Raw genomic sequence first — 11,727 nt, forward strand, 5'->3', positions numbered from 1 at the left:
TTTAAATATGTCCTGCCACTCCCTTCTGCCTTGCAGAGTTTCTGCTGAAAGGTCAGCTGTTAACCTGACAGGGATTCCCTTGTATGTTATTTGCTGCTTTTCCCTTGCTGTTTTAATATTTTTTTCTTTGTATTTCTTTTTTGATAGTTTGATTAATATGTGTCTTGGCGTTTTTTCTCCTTGGATTTATCCTATCTGGGACTCTCTGCGCTCCCTGGACTTGACTATTTCCTTTCCCATATTAGGGACGTTTTCAACTATAATCTCTTCAAATATTTTCTCAGTCCCTTTCTTTTTCTCTTCTTGTTCTGGGACCCATATAATTCGAATGTTGGTGCGTTTAATGTTGTCCCAGAGGTCTCTGAGACTGTCCTCAATTCTTTTCATTCTTTTTTCTTTATTCTGCTCTGTGGCAGTTATTTCCACTATTTTATCTTCCAGGTCACTTCTCCGTTCTTCTGCCTCAGTTATTCTGCTATTGATTCCTTCTAGAGAATTTTCAGTTTCATTTATTGTGTTGTTCATCATTGTTTGCTTGCACTTTAGTTCTCCTAGGTCCTTGTTAAAGGTTTCTTGTATTTTCTCCATTCTATTTCCAAGATCTTGGATCATCTTTACTGTCGTTTCTCTGAGTTCTTTGTCAGGTTGACTGCCTATTCCCTCTTCATTTGTTTGGTCTGGTGGGGTTTTACTTTGCTCCTTCATCTGCTGTGTATGTCTCTGTCTTCTCATTTTGCTTATCTTACTGTGTTTGGGGGTCTCGTTTTCTCAGGCTGCAGGTTCATAGTTCCCATTGCTTCTGGTGTCTGCCCCCAGTGGGTAAGGTTGGTTCAGTGGGTTGTGTAGGCTTCACAGTGGAGGGACTGGTGCCTGTGTTCTGGTGGATGAGGCTGGATCTTGTCTTTCTGGTGGGCGGGGCCGCATCTGGTGGTGTGTTTTGAGGTGTCTGTGAACTTATTATGATTTTAGGCAGCCTCTCTGCTAATGGGTGGGGTTGTGGTCCTATCTTGCTAGATGTTTGGCATGGGGCGTCCAGCCCTGGAGCTTGCTGCTCGTTGAGTGGAGCTGGGTCTTAGCAGGGAGTCAGAAATCTCTGGAAGAGCTCTCACTGATTGATATTACGTGGGGCCGGGTGGTCGCTGGAGGTCCAATGTTTTGAACTCGGCCCTCCCACCTCAGAGGCTCAGGCCTGACACCCGGCTGGGGCACCAAGACCCTGCCAGCCACACGGCTCAAAAGAAGAAAAGGGACATAAAGAAGAAAGAAAATATAAAATATATTAGAGTTATTAAAATAAAAAATTAAAAATATTATTAAAATAAAAAAATTAAAAATAATAAAAAAGTAATACACGGAAAAAAAGAAGAGAGCAACCAAACCAATAAACAAATCCACCAATGATACCAAGGGCTAAAACTGTACTAGGATACACATTAAAATCATAAACTAGTAGTCGCATACAGCACACCCCAAGTCTACAGTTATCTCCAGACTTTTCCCTGGACTCCCTCCCGGCTAGCTGTGGCGCACTAGCCCCCTTCAGGCTGTGTTCACGCAGCCAACCCCAGTCCTCTCCCTGGGACCTGCCCTCCGAAGCCCGAGCCTCGGTTCCCAGCCCCCGCCCGCCCCAGTGGCTGAGCAGGCAAGCGTCTCCGGCTGGTGAGTGCTGGTCTGCACCGAGCCTCTGTGCGGGAATCTCTCCGCTTTGCCCTCTGCACCCCTATTACTGCCCTCTCCTTCATGGATCCGAAGCTTCTCCCCCGCCAACCCCACCCCCACACCGCCCCTCTATATCCCCACCCACCCCCACGCCCCATCCCCCGTCTCCACCAGTGAAGGGGCTTCCTAGCGTGTGGAAACTTTTCCTCCTTCACAGCTCCCTCCCCGTGACGCAGGTCCCGTCCCTATTCCTTTGTCTCTGTGTTTTCTTTTTTCTTTTGCCCTACCAAGGTACGTGGGGGGTTTCTTGCCTTTTGGGAGGTCTGAGGTCTTCTGCCAGCGTTCAGTAGGTGTTCTGTAGGAGTTGTTCCACGTGTAGATGTATTTCTGGTGTATCTGTGGGGAGGAAGGCGATCTCCACGTCTCACTGCTCCAGCATCTTGAAGGTCCTCCTACATTTGTTAGTCTCTTGCTAAAAGGCTGACTGGAGAGTTAGCTGGTCTCTATCTATCCTACTGCCCCTCTCCAAATACTCACTGTGCGCCCCTTTACAACCTATTGTAAAGGCTCTTATTAACCTTTACTTTTTCAATGCAAAGAGTACCAACCAAACACTTGCTTATGCCAGTTTACCAGCCCCTGGCCTAACTGATCTGACTGCTGGTCATGCCGGCCTCTAGATACTGCTAAAGGACCTGAACTGTTTCTGTTTCTGCCGATGTGAACATCTGGTGGACCAAGTATGGAAGGCAGATAAATGACAAGGTATGGCACCCATGTCTAAGAAAACATTGCTGTGTCCCTCCTTCTGGTGAGTTATTTGGGTCTTGCATAACCTACATGGAAGGGCAAGAACTTTCCCTTGCCCACATAAAGACCAACAGGTGAAAAATTGTCCCTTTGCTTTGGAACAAACATGATACTCGGCCTTTCCCGAGTGACACTCGGGGACCAACAGTACATTCAGACTCTGTGGTTTGACCCCACAGGTGGCATCTTCAAATCCCTGGAAAAGATTGTAAGTGGCTCTAGCGCTACCATTCTTGGTACAAACGTCTGCCAAATCAACAAATGTTTTGGATGACTCGTAAGCCACCTCCGTACAACTTGGGGTACTACGGCTGCTCCCATGACTAAGCTGCCTACTACCATAAGCTATGTACGGGTGGACCACTATAAAAATCTGGACTCGCTTGGCCACAGAACCAAGCCTTAGTGCTGCCCAAACCAGACCACAGGCCTCCTGTACCAACTCTTTTGCAACCTGTCCTGCTCTCACAGATTGACAGGAGCACACGGGAAATGGAGGGTATGGATGCTAGCATTACCAATGGCAAAGGTCGTGGAATACTCCAGTTCCTGGAGATGCAGGTTCCGTTGTAACCTTGTCTGCAAACCACACTGGTCTTTTTATGTTGGGTGGCAGCAAAGTATATAAAGGGTGTCCACCTAACCGGTCAGGACAATGGGGACTTGGATACCTGGCTCCTTCTGTCACCAAATACTCCACCCTAAATGCAGCCAAATTACAAACCTGGGCTCCTTTGTTCATAAAACTGTGTCCCATAAAGGTGCCAGCAGGGAAGTCATAGACAATCCATTGGGTATCACAACTCCAACTTCTTTTCATTGTTCAGGATCTTATTCCCAAGCTATGGAGGTTATGAATTAGAACAGCCATCTTAACTCTCCATGGTAGTGGAACAAGAGTTCAGTTCCCCTATGCAAAGTGTGAAAATACTTCAGTCAGAAGTTAACAGCCTAGCATCAGTGGTGCTCCAAAATGGACTTGCTCTGGACATCCTGACTGCTCCGCGAGGATGAACTTATGCAATCATCGGTGGAAAATACCTGCTTCTACGTAAATCAAATGGGAAAAATAGTCTCCAACTTATTAAAAGTGAAGGAAATGCTTTCATCACATAAATGAAGCAAAGCCGTTTTATTGGACTGATGTCTTCCCAGGACTGGGGAACTGTTTCGGTAGGGTTTGGGGAAATGTACTTTGATTTGATTTGTTCTTTTCTGTTTTTCTTCATCCTCATTCTAACCTATGTTCTTTTCTCCCTTTGCAGATCTCTTAGCACTGAGCTACTCACCCAGTTTTGCTCTCCACAGCCATCACCTTAGCCTTTTCTTTGTGAAACATCAAGGGAAGTTGCAGAGGAGGGAATCCTTGGGGCTCAGAGTGGGCCGCCCAAGATATGCCTCACCGGCACGTTGATTATTTTGAACGGAGGCTACCAGGGAAACAGTCAGTGAGGGGAAATGATTGAAAACCACAACAAAAATACTCTGGCCCCCTGCCTTCCCCCAAAGTGTGAACTAAATCCATGTGACGGTATCCTCCCTATGGCAGGAGGCTAGAAAGCATCCTTGTCACCACAGTTAGGAAATTCAAGGCTAAGAAAGCTGGATAAATGAACGCTGACACTTCTTCATTAGGCTGCTTACCCAAGCAAGCACAGGCTTCTTTGTTTTGTCGAATGTACAAAAATATTTATTTGTCCAAAACTAGATACATTCAGCGGGCTTTGGTCACTTCAGGCGGTCCCATTTCTGAGACCTCTGTGTACATGAATTAAATTCATTTATTTTTCCTGTTAATCTGTCTTGTGTCCACATAATTATTAGGAGCCAAAAGGACCTCAACAGGGGTAAAGGAGAAATTTGCCCGTCCCCGTGTTGCTAGACAAGGTCACACACATTCACTGGCTCAGAAGAGATTTGAGGAGACCCTAAGTTTTCACCTCTGGCTGATCTTTAGTCTCCAGGTGTACTGGGTGGGACGACTTGGGAAAATGAAAATGGTGTATACGGTGATGAAGCTGTGCACCCAGCCCCAAGGTAATCTGCAGAGACCAGGAGAGTGGTTTTTGAAATTTGTGTTTCCTTGCTACCTCCCCAAACCCCCTGACCCAGCACCCCAGCGGTTTAAAAAAATAATAATCGGTTGTGTCCACCCACGCAGTGGAACAGAAACACCAGTGGCTACACAGCACACGGCAAAGAAAGCCGTCTAACCAAAAATAGTTCGGCACAGTAACAGAAAGGATCAACTACAACCAGCAGCCACACATGAATACGAGGGAGAAAAACCTTCTCCCCATTTACTGCATTCCAAACTTCAAAATCTCCAGTTTTCAACACCACTTACAAGGCATGCAATGAAACAAGTGTGTATTTGCCCCATCACAGGTCAGATAAGCAAATTAATAGAAACTGTGCATGAGGAAACCAAGTACTTTAACTCTGTAGGCAGACATTCAATCAAGAGTCATACCTACGCTCACCTGACAAAGGAAACGATGGAGCAAGAACTAAAAGAAACCAGGAGACCAAGGTCTAGCGAAATAGAGACTCTCAACAAAGAGACATTTAAAGCAGAAACAAATAGGAATTATGGGCTGAAAAACCACAGCATGTGAATCAACACCTTCAGTAGAGACTTCAAAGGAAGGTTTGAGCAGGCAGAAGAATCACAAAACCTAAAGTCAGGTTAATTGAAATCATCCTGGCTGAGGAGCAGAAAGAGAACAAAAATGATGCAGAAAATGTAACAGCCTAGATTATTTGCCAGACTCCACTGAGCAATCCGAGGCTTACGTATTTGCAGTCCCAGGTGGAGACAGGAGAGAAAGGGGCAGGACAAGTATTTCAAGAAATCATGCCCCTCACACTCTTCAGGTATGGCAAAACTCATGAATCTACACGTCAAACTTTCCTTTACTCATACCTCTCTCTTCCTGAAGCCCTCACCTTCCTTCAGCACCACCTGATCCTCTGGGTGAGGTGCTTGGTCCACGAGTTTCTATTCGGTATGCCCGTATTTTGTTCATGCACCCCCTCTCACTGGGTCATAGGAGGTCACCGAGGGCAAGGATTCTCTAACAACTTTTCTCTTCACAGGAAGACTAGCCCCAATTCCTATCGTTCGGGTGATGCTTTATTAAAAATCATGAAGAAATTGTGCCCACATAATGTCAGTTTAATGACCAACGCAAGAATAAAATGGGGAGGAATAAGAGTCATCTTCCTTCACTCCTGCACTAGTGTTTACAAAACACTAACAAGTCAACCCCAAACGTTCTCCTCCTGGAAGCTTCCCTGGCAAATGCATTCCCTCAATGTCCTCATCACCCTCTGGGGGCCGTAATTGATATTCTCACCTCCACCAAGATATTCTTGTCTGTTGGTGATTTGCCACAAGGGCATGCCTATTCCTCTGTTTCCAAATGTGTGTCACTGCTAACTCCACCTGCAATAAAGCATTTCTTGTTGCTCACAAAGATAACGGAAGTCACAAAAAAGTCCCAGTTCAAGGTGGTGGAAGCATTTGATGCAGGAATGGAGGAAAGGGTGGAACGCAGGCACAGACCAACTCAGAGACACAAACTTTAACAAATAAGTAAGTGAGTAACAGCACCCCAGAGCACGTGTATCGAAACAGGGACATGAACAGACTGAGACAGCTATGGCACTAGAGGCGTGCATATGGGCACAGGCATGGGTGGAAGATCAGAGAGACGAAGGCATGGGCAAAGCCAGAGGAAGGAACACCAACTCACGCTCAGAGTGAGATCATGGGCAAACACAACACGGACACACCATCTTCATTCAGACAGAGGAAAACACGAACATGTCCAGAGACCAGGAAACGCAAACGTGGCTCAGAGTGATTGAGCCAGAATGCTCATAGATTGATCAGTAATCTGCTGGGCCTCACATGCCCTGAAGTTCAACGGAAGGAAACCTCAGGCAACGTGTGCAACTGTGCATTCAATCTACTCGCACCTAGATATTAGGCCCCACGTGAAAAAGCCCTTAAGAGACCGGGTCACACCTACGTCTAAGCTCTGTAGCCCAGGAGGAAACTCAGTAAGCTATAGCCTCTGGGGCACACATCATGCCAAGTCTCCAGACAATGACAATCAAGTCAACCGTCCACAGTTTACAGTTCCGCTACCTGATCCATGAACGTCTGCCCAGCTTCACTCCAGGACAGGTCAGGCCTAAGCATAGCCTTGGTACCTAAGCACTGGCAGGAGATGTTAGGAGTTGGGGGAGCCTGTCCCAACCTTTGCTTTGGTGATTAAGTCCTTTGCAAGACCTTACTAAATGTTCTGGATGTGGATAAATATCCTGGAGTCCTTAGAACAAGCCCCATCTGAGGTTGCCTAAGACCACGCACCAGTATGCTGTCCCACTCCCACTGCAGGGTTATCAGAGCATAGTTTATTTTTACCAGCACCAGGAAAGACAGGGACCAGCATGCGGAAGCCCCAAGGGTTCCTTGAGGTGTACAGTGCGAGAAGCTTAGAAGACCTGTTTCTACAGTGTCTGTGGGGTGGTTGTGGGGACAGCAGCGGGCAAAGGCCAAGCCTTGCCTTCTAGACCTTCGGATGTCTCCACTGTAGAAGGGGCATAGCTGGGATGTAGATGTTCAAATACAAAACCTGACACTGAGCAGGCGATCTAACTCAGTGCACTCTGAAGGGGACATCCGTGACTCCATGAACTTTGATTGTCAAATCCTCGTCCTGGAACGAGCTGGGGCTTTTGGGAGAAGGCTCTTCTACCAAAAGTCGTTGAGCAACAGCTCAACATGTGGGACGGAAATGGTACTGTCAATATGCCACCCTCAGGGACGCCTGTGTTGGAACCGCTGTATCTGGGAAGAGAGAACACTGGGGGGACAAACATTGAACATTCCCTGCTCCGTTTGTGGCAGAGTCTATCCTTTGCCTGGTCCAGAGACAGACGTGCTTCTGGGAAGCAGCCAGCCACTTGGCAAGGAGCACCCGAAGTGCTCACCACTTCCTGGGTGAGCTCGGTATGCTCTAGGTCTTCCCATTGGCCTCAGGGGCACAGAGTGCTGGCAAGGCCCCAGAAGAAGGACAGTGCCTTTGTGGTTGAAACACGGTGTGCCCAGCCATTCAGCGAGGATGGGACACCTCTACCAGACTGTTCATGAGAAAAATGTTTACTTTCTGGGGACCTGGCCTGAAGCGGGCCTTGGGCAGAGGGCTTAAGCCTGTCTGAAAATAGGGATATTAACCACTGTGCCGTCACGGGACAGACAGCACACAGCTGGGTGGCCTGGCACTTCCCTGTTTAACATCCCCAACTCCCCACTCCCCCCCCCTCCCCTCTCCCCGTGTGCCCTTTTGTACCCAAACTGAGTCCCCCGGAAAAAAGAACAGAGTTCACGTGAGCTCACTCAGATGTGAGGGACTCCGTTTTTGTTTGCTTAGCCGTTTCTCAGCAAACTTACCTTTTCCCCTGGTCACCTTTGCCAGAGCACACTAACATCCTCACTGCCTTCCCACCCCTGTCTCCCTCACCTCCTCAGATGTCCTCCATACACCTTATACCCCCATGTCCTGAGATGTTGTCTGGAACCCTAGCCCTGAGAGGCTAATTGTCTCAGCAAAAGACCCTGTGTTCATATGCACTAGAAGGGCATCCGGTCCAACAGTGAATTAAATGCTAAGGCTTCCCCCCGTTGTATCCCATTGAAGTGTCTGATGATATGCAACAGGGAGGATACATGGAGGACCACTATCCAACAAAATCAACTTCCAGCATTTCAATCTCAGGCCCTTGCTCACCAGGCCCTTTCCTTGAACTTCTGCATTTCCCTTGGAAAAATGACAGGCCCCAGTTAACCAGTCCTTCTCTTATTTCTCCTTCCTCCCCAACCCCCATCCCACAGGCAGAACTGCATCCTCTGATGCAATCCCAAAGTATGATTTCCCCCCACCTCTACAACTCTCCATGGCCTGGTAATTCCCAGGCAGCAAACTGAGAAGCCTGCCTGGGGCTGATGTGTCTACCCTGAGCCCCTGCACAAACACCACACAAACACATACAACTGATGCTGCTTATTTATCTTCCGGTTTTATTCCAGGTTTACTGGTGTCTCCCTCTCTGTACGTCTCACCACCAGACCTCTCTTCGTTTCTTCGTGTGCACGACAACCACGTTGACCGTTCGCCTTCACCCAAAGCAGCTTCTTAGGTCAAGGGCGATGCTCCATCACACGCATCTCAAGATCGGGAGTGCCTTTGAAAACACACACAGGCACACACATAATAACCCAACCTCTCTGAACGATGCTAAAGACCGCTTTAACTTTTTAAGGCCCTGCCCAGGAGACAGAGTCACATCCCCTGTGATCTCTTACATTTCCTCCAACCGCATATTAGAAACTTTTCTTCATAATCGACGCAAAATGGCCACTGTTCTCACAATAGCCATGGCAGGTGAAGGAGATGCATAAGAAAAGTAAAAGATGACGGTGATGATCAAAACAGAAAAAAATGATGGGACAGCGGGGTAAGGCTTTGCACAAAGGGGTCTCACACACCTTTGTGGAAACCAGGTGGTGGGGGGAACCTGAGGCAAGCCCAAATTTAAGGGGGCGGTACAGGAGGCCTGAGGGTGGGGTTGATGGCCATGGAATGACAGTTCAGAGACGTGCACCTTTGAATCTCAGTGACTTTGACTCTCATGCTGCTTCACTCGCCTAAAGCTTCCCTAGTCAGAACCAGTCCTGCACTGCAGTTTTCCAGACGTGCTGTCGCACCCTGACGCCCTCACGCCCTGGTGTCACTGTATGCCTCTGAGCCTCAACTCCTCCATGAGTGAAATAAACGACCCAGCTTACTCGTTTCAGCGCCCAGCCCCTGGGCTCCTTACCCACCTGTCCTCCTCTCGGTGACCTGTCCCAGTGGGGCCTTTCTCCCTCGGGTAGTAGCGCAGGGGATTGGGCCACAGGTCCTCGCCGATGATCTGGTAGGGGAAAGGGGCCTGGTCGGTACAGGCCAGGCCAGGCCAGGCCCACACCCCTCCCCCCGACCAGCCGAACAACATCGCCATTGCTGAGGAGGCCCAGAGGCACCCCACCTCAGCAATCCTGCTAGATCCTACACAGCTGTGGTCAGAGAACCAGTTGAAGAAGTTAAGGCCGCTGTTGTTGTGCCTGCGGCTATACACCTCCTTTTCAAAACGACAGTGCCACTGAATTGGAGCGAGATGAGATGCCCTATATCCTGTGGGAAAAGGAGCGTGGGACAAGGGCCTAAATCACGTTTCAAGTTCACCTCACCCCATCTGCCCTCCCCCACGATCCAGGGAGCTGTCTCTTACTAGTGGCCTCAATGAGATACTCCTTAACAACCACCTCATTCTGGAAATAGGGGTTCTTCCGGAAAAACAACAAGATCTTGCGATAATCACTGGGATCTGCGAGCTCCTCCACCTGTCGGGACAAAGTGGAGGCGGAGGGTGAAATCTCTCTCCAGCACACCTGCTCTTTCCTGCTTTCCGGGATAAATCATTTCCCCTCTCCTCCCCTGCCTGACCTTCAAGTTGGTCATGTAGCTAAGCATGTCTTTATCTTGGGTGCTAATCATGGCCGACATCCGGGGGTGGTTCACAAACTGCTTTACGTCAAGGAGCCTCTAGATGCCGGAGGTGAAAGGGCTGGGAGAACAGAGCGAGCCTGGACAGCGGCCTGGGAGTGTCTGATCTCAAGGCCCCACTAGCATCTAGTCCTATTTCTTCAATACAGACTGCATGAAGGAACAACGAGCCCCTCGGGGTGTGCATATCTGTGCACTAAAACAGGGAGCCTCCAATTCTGAGAGGGAGGCCCTGATCTCCATCTGGACAGAACAAGCTTACTTCCGCACAGCAAACACTCCTGGCTCTAACTAGGATGCGCTTTCATAACTCCCCACTCTCACCTCCGTTTTCCCTGATGGTTATTCCAAGAAGAACCTGTGCACAAGACAACTCTTTTGTCTCAAGAGGCCCTGGCACTAATGACAATACCTTTTTGGACCTCTGCAACTAAAGCCCTAGTCTTACTTCCTGCTATGCAGAAAATCAGCATGCCCCCACAATTTCAGGATCACATTTCCCTGAGTGTGCCCACAATGCACAATCCAACGGATACATTTTGGTACCCAAACGGCCCGCTATGTTAGGTACCCCTTGCACTAGCCCGGCCACAACGTGGTCTCTCAAATACAAAATTAAGGATACAACTTTGACCCAGAAGCCAGGGATGCTCTGGATGATGGTGCTTCTGTGTTCCAGATAAGGCTTCCGCCTCATAAGTGTTGTGACCTTGAGACGAAAGAGTTGTCGGCTGCACTCCGCATTCACAGGCTCCAGCTGTAACTGCAAGACCTTCAACGCCTCCAGCGCCTCCAGCGCCTCCAGCGACGCGCTCTTCGGGGACGGCCCTGGCTCTTCCTGCCCCTGCTCCTGAGGCTTCTCCTCCTGCTCTTCCGCCACCACCTGCTGCTGCTGCTTCTCCGCCACCACCTCCACCTCTTCCATCATGTCCTCCACAGGCTGCCAAAACACCTCCATGATCCGCGCCACCTCTCCCTCCAACAAGGCCGCGCATTGCCGCACCACCTCCCCGATAAAGATGGCGGCCTCCTCGCCCCACCCATCAGCTAGGGCCAGCACCCTACCCACCTCCCGCACCACACCTGGTGACCCGCGGGCCCCTGCTTCCTGAGGACCCCCTCCCACACCTAGGACGACCCCGGGTCCCGCCTCACTGCCCATGCGAACCTGGCTCGGAGCTGGGGCAGCGGCGAAGGTGCGGCAGTTGGAAGCTCAGCACGTGCGCCGAGCACCACGCACTCCCAGCAACTACAATCACGCTTCGCTGCGGGCTGAACCGTTCCCAGGAGCCTCTGCGGTGAAGAGTGCTGAAAAGCATGCGCAGGAGCATTGGCCACCAGGCATGCGTGTCCAGGTGGCAGGAAGCAGCTCCAAGCCACGCCCAGGCCGCTCGGCCCCATCACGACCAATCAGGGCGAGGACAGTGGGCGTCACCCTCGGCTGCCTCGCCCCTCGCCCTGTGGAAACAGGCCGGTCTCCGGTATTGCCGGGTCCGCCAAAACACCCCTTCCGTCCCCCGGACTTAGCAGCCCAGGTTCCACAAGGAGCTCGCCTCCAGGGAGGCCTCCGGCCTTGCGTCTGGGGTGCCTGGGTGCGTGTGATACCTATGTGGCCTGTGCCAGTTGGAGCCAGGTGTTCCCG

General features: G+C 49.9%; 1 protein-coding gene across 1 annotated transcript; it reads right to left on the reverse strand.

Moving 5' to 3' along the window:
* Nucleotides 1-8,544: 8,544 nt before the first annotated feature.
* Nucleotides 8,545-11,486, reverse strand: LOC117310635 (testis-specific Y-encoded protein 8-like). The gene is made up of 8 exons (XM_073799781.1): nucleotides 11,345-11,486; nucleotides 11,254-11,297; nucleotides 10,711-11,025; nucleotides 10,026-10,103; nucleotides 9,811-9,922; nucleotides 9,568-9,713; nucleotides 9,365-9,453; nucleotides 8,545-8,724 (listed from the first exon to the last, which is right to left on the reverse strand). The coding sequence occupies exons 1-8, from the start codon at nucleotides 11,484-11,486 to the stop codon at nucleotides 8,709-8,711; spliced, it is 942 nt and encodes a 313-aa protein (XP_073655882.1). The 3' UTR covers nucleotides 8,545-8,708.
* Nucleotides 11,487-11,727: the final 241 nt, after the last annotated feature.

The sequence above is a fragment of the Tursiops truncatus genome (genome assembly GCF_011762595.2).
Source record: "Tursiops truncatus isolate mTurTru1 chromosome Y unlocalized genomic scaffold, mTurTru1.mat.Y SUPER_Y_unloc_1, whole genome shotgun sequence".
NCBI lineage: Eukaryota > Metazoa > Chordata > Mammalia > Artiodactyla > Delphinidae > Tursiops > Tursiops truncatus.

What these genes read in the sequence shown, in the direction of transcription:
- LOC117310635 (XM_073799781.1), bottom strand. Translation starts at nt 11,486, where the DNA reads ATGGGGCCGAGCGGCCTGGGCGTGGCTTGGAGCTGCTTCCTGCCACCT. An exon ending in CTGCCCCAGCTCCGAGCCAG is followed by an intron (nt 11,026 to 11,253) that starts GTTCGCATGGGC and finishes GTGTTTTGGCAG; the next exon opens with CCTGTGGAGGACATGATGGA. An exon ending in GATCTAGCAGGATTGCTGAG is followed by an intron (nt 9,454 to 9,567) that starts GTGGGGTGCCTC and finishes TTCCCCTACCAG; the next exon opens with ATCATCGGCGAGGACCTGTG.